The sequence below is a fragment of the Amphimedon queenslandica genome, unplaced genomic scaffold (assembly GCF_000090795.2).
Source record: "Amphimedon queenslandica unplaced genomic scaffold, v1.1 AMPQUscaffold_12656, whole genome shotgun sequence".
Lineage (NCBI taxonomy): Eukaryota > Metazoa > Porifera > Demospongiae > Haplosclerida > Niphatidae > Amphimedon > Amphimedon queenslandica.
This window is the reverse complement of record NW_003547108.1, coordinates 21,041-28,276: the sequence shown is the minus strand read 5'-3', so window position 1 is coordinate 28,276 and position 7,236 is coordinate 21,041. Positions and strand designations below refer to the sequence as shown.

At 32.8% G+C, this 7,236-nt stretch overlaps 2 protein-coding genes and 1 long non-coding RNA gene across 3 annotated transcripts in view; all 3 read left to right on the top strand.

Moving 5' to 3' along the window:
• The window catches only part of LOC105314694 (uncharacterized), a 4,541-nt gene extending 1,971 nt beyond the window's left edge, over positions 1-2,570 (top strand). Inside the window, exons 7-13 of the mRNA XM_020003438.1 lie at positions 4-248; positions 292-654; positions 704-1,039; positions 1,090-1,446; positions 1,534-1,902; positions 2,015-2,371; positions 2,530-2,570. Of these exons, the coding sequence (XP_019858997.1) occupies positions 4-248; positions 292-654; positions 704-1,039; positions 1,090-1,446; positions 1,534-1,902; positions 2,015-2,371; positions 2,530-2,570 (2,068 nt within the window). The remainder of the gene's footprint in view (positions 1-3; positions 249-291; positions 655-703; positions 1,040-1,089; positions 1,447-1,533; positions 1,903-2,014; positions 2,372-2,529) is intronic.
• Positions 2,571-2,883: 313 nt separating this feature from the next.
• Positions 2,884-3,500, top strand: LOC109587206 (uncharacterized). The gene is made up of 3 exons (XR_002187444.1): positions 2,884-3,018; positions 3,257-3,412; positions 3,470-3,500. It is a non-coding gene; the product is annotated as an uncharacterized LOC109587206 (long non-coding RNA).
• Positions 3,501-3,506: 6 nt separating this feature from the next.
• Positions 3,507-6,946, top strand: LOC109587204 (phosphatidylinositol phosphatase PTPRQ-like). Its single transcript, XM_020003440.1, has 12 exons — positions 3,507-3,664; positions 3,738-4,082; positions 4,153-4,470; positions 4,595-4,894; positions 4,946-5,242; positions 5,287-5,523; positions 5,573-5,665; positions 5,716-6,030; positions 6,107-6,266; positions 6,315-6,389; positions 6,436-6,602; positions 6,663-6,946. Exons 1-12 carry the CDS (start codon positions 3,619-3,621, stop codon positions 6,728-6,730), a joined length of 2,421 nt encoding a protein of 806 aa, XP_019858999.1. The 5' UTR covers positions 3,507-3,618; the 3' UTR covers positions 6,731-6,946.
• The last annotated feature ends 290 nt before the right edge of the window (positions 6,947-7,236 follow it).

The following is a 7,236-nucleotide window of genomic DNA, read 5'->3' as shown; positions in this document are numbered from 1 at the left end:
GAGTTTAACTTTTAATTGTACAGTTGATGTGCTAGATGACCTGTACAATATTAGTGTTAATATCAGTATAGTAATAAATGGAGAACTCATTACTAGTACTACTAGATCTGGTGATACTACAGCAATGACTATGATTGATTCAATAAGGTCATCTGATGCTGGAGACTATCAATGTATTGTTAATATCACTCAACCTGATATAGACTATGAATTTAATGGAGTGGAATCTACTCAAGTGATACTAACATGTATGTTGCAATTGTTTTTGTTTTCAATTTATTGTTTTTATAGTACCAACTCCTTCAGTTATTGTTGAGTATAATGCTACTGGACATTTAGTAGATGGAGAACTAGCGGAAGGACAGTTTCTTAATATTATATGTATAGCTGACATTAGTCAATATATTGATACTAGTGTTAGTGTTACTATGAGTTGGAGGAGAAATAACACTGTACTGACCAATGGAAGTGATTTTACTATCAGTCCTCCAGTTATGACTAATAATCAGTACACTGGTGTGTTACGTATTAATAGTTTAAGAGATGAACTTGATAATGGTGCTAGTTATAATTGTTCAGTTAGTGTGACTCCTAATACTCCTTTTATATTAGCAGGGAATGATAATAGCAGTGCAGCTACATTAACTGTATCAAGTAAATACATTTATTAATACTTTTTATCATTATTTTATTTTTTTTACAGATTTTGATATCAACCATGTTGATATAAGTATCAATATTCCTTCTGTTCCTGTTGCTGGTGATGTATTTAGTTTATTTTGTGTTATAGTTGTACCTCCTAATTTTGTTGAGAATCTTACTAGTGTCAGATGGACTTATGATTTAGAAGCATCTCGAGATGTGACTAGTGAAAACAATGATGCTAGACTAGTACCTGTTGTTAGAAATGGAAATATATTCACCAGTGTACTTACACTTGATCCAGTGAAGACAACTGATGCTAGACAATATTACTGTCAAGCAACAATTTTAGTATTTAGTACTGTAGATCGTACTAACAGAGATTTAACTGTTCAAAGTCAGTTTCAATTATCATTTGATTATTTAAAGCAATTATTCTCTTTATAGTATCTCCTCCCAGTGTATCAATAGTTGCTGATCCTCCAACTGGTCCAATATATGAGAGTACAAGTTACTTACTAACCTGTACAGCTACAGTAAACACTACAATAGTGGATACACCAGTAACTGCTAGTGTAGTATGGACTGATCCTAGTGGTAATGTAATACCAACTAATGAAGCAAGACGTCAAGTGATACCTCCAACTGGTAACAGTCTTGTAAGCATGCTATTGTTTCAACCTATTGATACTGGTCTTAATAATGATGGAGGAACATATATCTGTCAAATGATCATCAATTCTGGTAACTCATTAATAGCATCAAGTCAACCTACTGATACTACCTTTGCTGTTACCATTGAAAGTAAGATACAAAAATATTTATTATTTGTTATAAATGTATTTCTATTAATCTTCCTTCTCTTATTATTATATTTCCATTCTCCATCAGGTCTTCCTCCAATGACAGTAAATTTCTCATCAGTTGGTTCAGTTGAAGTTGGTCAGAGTCTAACTATAACATGTACCATAACAACAGTTGAGGGATTAGTAGTAAAACCAATGATTACTTTCTTTAAAATAAATGATACAGATATGGAAATGCTCTCTAACTTAAATAGACCATACAGTATCACAACAGATGATACTGGTTCAGTTACTAACTATACTCTAATACTGGATCCAGTGAGGTTTGAAGATGCTGGAATGTATACATGTATGGCTGAGTTTAATGTAACTGGTTTTAATAATACCAATGATCCTAGCACTGCTACTATTGACTATCAAGAAGCTAGTGATGTCTTTAGTGTGATTGTTGATTGTAAGTTGTTGTACTTACTCAATGTATTGTACAAATTTTAAATGTAGAATATGAGTTGCTTACATTTTTATGCTATGCTTATATATAATGACTTTCATTTTTCCATGCATAGTTCCGCCAATACTTGTTACTATATCAAAGGAACGTGATGATACATTATATGCAGGGACACCATTCTTCATTAAATGTGACATAATGTTAAATCCATTAGTTACTATACCAGTGACTGTCACTAATCAATGGACACGTGATGGTACTAATGTTCCTATGGGTTCATCTGATGCTACTATTACTGAGGGTCTCAATATGATCAATACATTACATTATAATGCAACATTAATGTTCTATCCATTGGATAATGCTGATGATAGTGGAGTGTATACTTGTAACATTGAAGTGACTGCTCCTAATAGTTACATGTTTTTTACAAATACATCAGCTAGTGCTAATATTTCTATTACAGTTTATGGTAAGTACATGTACATGTACATGCTGTTTTGGTGCATAGTAGGCCAGTACTTATTTTACCTTTTGGGCTGTGAGTTTGAATGCATTGTACATAGACAATCTGATAAGGCATTGATTCTTGAACTAATTCAGTTTTGATTGTCTTTATCACCTTACCAGAATGTAGAGATCCAAATCATCACATTTCTGTGAATGTATGAATGTAGCAAATCACCTTTGTAGTTTTTGAGTTTTTTAAATTCCTTCCTCAAATTCCTCTCTCTCTCTCTCCTTGTTTTGTCTTCCTCCATTACCTTCACTCTTTCTCTCCTCTCATTACAGCTACTCCAAGGCCAGTAGTAGAAATAAATCAAGTAGCTATGGGTATTGCTGAACCTGGTGAAGAATACATGTTAAATTGTACAGTGACAGTTGTTGATAGACTCATAGTCTCACCAGTGATAACATGGACTAAGAGATCAGCTAACAATCTTATTAGTGTACCTCTTGTTCTTATGAATATATTTAATGTAAAGAGTTCTCTTTATTTGAACTTCTCTTCTCTCAATACTTCTGATGCTGGTCAGTATACTTGTGAAGCCTCCATTAATGTTAGTCTGATATCCATGGTAGCAAGGAGTAATGACACCTCAGATTTACCATTAGACAGTAAGCACATTATGAGACCAGTGTATATTGTATTATGAATTGATACTCTTTAATCAAATAGAATACACTAAGAATTTCATTACATTCTTTTTAATGCAATTGTGTAGTTGTTACTTTTTTACTTCATACAATGCAGTGATTGATGCATATTAGGCTATTGTATCATATTTAAAGCTCCCTTTAATGTATTGGTGGCTATATCTTACTTTTTCAATTTACAAAATGTATCTTTATTTAGTTCCTATTCCATCTGTTGATGTGAGTCAATCAAGAGAGGATTATTTCTTAGCTGGCAGTAACCTGATACTAACATGTGATATCAGTGTTGATCCTAATGTTGATACACCATTCACTGTTGATGTAACCTGGAACATAACTGATCAACAGATCATGAGTAAGGATAATATAGTACTTACAATAAATGCTAAATCATTAATGCTTTCTGGTACAGATCGTGTTAATATCAGCTCCTTTATGATAGGATCAAGTTTTAATGAGTATAGGTCAATACTTAATTTCACTACATTGAGCAGTATTGAGGATTCAGGAACATATACATGTATTGTTACTATAGTACCAGCTCCAGCTTATGAACATGTTATGACTTCTGATACTAATTACATGAGTGTTAACTTAACTGTTACTGGTAAGCTTCAAAATGTAGATGTAGCTAGAAATGGAGACCTACTGCTGTCAATTTAATTTTATTCATTTTCTAGATCCAATGATTGGAAGTTTCTCTGCCTCCCCTGACTCATTTTTGGGTCTAGAAACATCATGTCCTGATTCAGACCCATATGATAACTTCACTCTTACCTGTACAGCCACTAAACCAACCATAGTAAAACCAAACCTGGTAATAGCATGGACACATAATGGTACAATAGAAACTGGTACTGTGACTACTACTGGAGAGGATACTATAACTACCACTATTACTAATACATTGAGTTTTAATGCCAGTAGGCCTTCTGATTCTGGTACTTATAGATGTACTGCTAGTATTACTATACCTGATTCAACTGGTATCACTACTAGTGAGGAGAGCACTGTGACTATAAGACGTAAGTGCATGTTACATTTATAAAGCATATCCTCTTTCTCTCCTACCTCAATCCCTTGTTTAATTTATAGCCCCGGCCCTACCTGTTCCTGCTATTAATGTAACAGCTACTCCAGGAACAATTACTGCTGCTATATCATTCATAATACCTAACATTGCCTATACACCTGAAACCTACAGTGTTAAGTATACTGGAGCAATCTTACAAACAACAGAAGCAACTTCTATCATAAGAATGAGCCCTGATGACATCACTGCAATAAACCAAGAATTTACAATCATGTTAAATGGTCTTGAGGAAGATAACACTTATACATATACAATTGATTCTACCAATTGTCTTGGTACCACTAGTACTGTGGAGATGAGCTTCAGAACACTTCCAACATGTAAGAGGAATTCATGCATGTGTATATGCTTTTTGTTTTGTTTTTTTACTAATTTTTTATTCTTTTTTCTTTGTCTCTTTATTTTTATGAATTTCTTAATTTTTATCTTCCTTATTCTGCACAGTGCCAGTGGCTCCTCCAATGGATTGTACCAATATAACATTCTTACCAAGTAATGTCACACTTATCTGGACTGGACCAACGTTAATAGATCAAAATGGAGCACCAGTTGGTTATAATTTAACATGTATGAATGCTAATGGTGTATCAGTCAATGGATTGAGCCCAACACGATCTTCAACAGACACAATGTTCACTATTACTGATGTTATGCCTTTTACTAGTTACACTTGTGAGCTGTCATTTATTAATGTAGTAGGAGAAGGACCCCCTACCCAGTGTATTTTTGAAACAGCTCAAAATGGTAAGGCTTAAGCACAATATTTGTGAAATAATTATGAGTTATTTGTTGCAGTATCATACGACTCTCCTCAAAATTTTACTTCCATTCCTGACCTAAATTCTGTTTTATTTTCATGGATGGAACCAACCAGTACTAATGGAATTATTATTAATTATAATTTGACAGTAACTAAAGTGAATGAAGCAAAGCTAATGACTTTCATTATTGAAGCAAATCCTAATCAAAAAATTATAAGCAAACTTGTTGTTGGTTTCAGTCCATATCAGAATTACACTGCTAGTGTTAGTGCTAGTACAATCATTGGAGCTGGACCAGTGGCTACTACTGCAGGAAGAACACTACCAGACAGTAAGTGTATTATTATGATACATTTATTAAAATACAATACACAGTTCCTAGTTCACCTCATCTGGTAGTGTCTCCAGTTGTCATTAATAGTTTAACAGTAGCTTATACTGTACCAGTTCTTAATGAAACTACTATCAATATAACATGGAGTCCACCATCTCATCCTAATGGAGAAATCACTGGATTTATTATTAGAATAGCTACTGATGCTATTACTAGCCCTAATAATGTTCCATTTGTGACTGGCAGAGCATCATATTCACTAATATTTGGAGGATTAAGTTAGTATCTCATACTTACATATCATATATTTTTATGATCATTTTACAGGAGCAAGGATACCTTATTATGTTTCAGTTGTAGCAGTCAATGAAGTTGGTGAAGGAAATTCTGCCACTGCTATTGTCTTCACTAAATCTGACAGTAAGATATTTAGTATTCAAAGATAAATGCACATGTTGCTTTATGTGCAGGTAGCATTACAGTATCACCATCAAATGTACAAGCAATGAGAATAGGAGATACAATAGTGTTATCATGGGATCCAGTGACACTAGAAGAAGCTAAAGGATTCTTTGTATACAGTATCAGATTAACTCCTGATGATGGTAGCACTAGCAGTACATTAAGACAAACTAATACAAGAACTATATCAGTAGCTTATGATACCACATCAGTTAATATAACTGATACTGAACCACAGTTAGCTTATACTGTGAGTATTAGTGTATTGCTATTGAGTGATGTAGGACTAATTGAAGGACCAGCAACTCACACTTCCATAACAAGTTAGTTTTAAAGCTACATTGTGCATGTATAACATCTGTGTACTATATATTTTTACTTAAAATTGTCTATTGATAGTGCCACCTACAATTATCAATAACACTGATGATGATAGTCTTCCTTTGGTAGCAGTGATAGCGCCAACTGCATTAATAATGATTTTCTTTGTTTTGTTGGTACTTGTGTGCATTGTTATTGTAGTATTGTACAGAAAAAAGTCTAAAAAGTTTGACATAAGGTAGGTAAATGTAATACTTACAATGTATGTGTCCATAATACATACTAGCAAAGACAATGAACTCAGTGTAGCACCTAATGTAGGATATGGTTTAGTAGCAATTGCTAATACTTCTGCAACACAGTAAGAATTATCTACTGTATCAAAATTTTGTATGACATTTTAATAGAAATAATGAAGACATATATGAGAAGATTGATGAATATTTATATGAACCAATAGATGATAAAATAGTGCAGCAAAAAGAAGAGGATACTCCAATTGTAGGAGACAGTGTTGATAATATAGCAATAGCCAACTGTCCTGCATATGCTACCAGTCCTATTGCTGCTCCAAGTAAACCTAGTTTATGATGTTCACACCCACAAAATTATTTTTATTATTATCTTATATTAGTATTTAGTCCCAATCAAGGAGAGACAAACGAGGAGCAAGATGTTGATGCATACGAAGATATGTCTTAAAGTGCTTTAATTGATTTATAAATTGGACAAGGTCTGCTTTGAATAAAAATTGTGTCAAGGCAGTTTTAAAATTTTTTGCAGTTAAAAAAAATTTTTAAATTTATGCTATTGCTCACTCACTAATCTCCTTTTATCAATAGTCCTTATAATATATGCACAATTTTAACACTACGTCTTCTAACAATGTTAAGTGTATTATGTTGAAATGGAAAAATTAATAAACTTTGGTCCATAATGCCTTAATTATATCTACACTTATAAACACTCTAAAGTTTGGATAGCCCAAGTGAATATTTTAATCTAGGGAGAGATAAGTGATAATTAATTACTAATGATCAATTTGTGCTGGATTTTTTAGTTTTTTCATTGGCTTCTTACAAAATTTTATAATGTACAGAAATTCTGGCCAAATTTTGCTAAAAATAAAAAGGAGAGAATTTTTCATTTTTATAATTTTTTCTGATACATATACATGTACTTATGTTGTGTAGAAAGTTTCAGTGGAT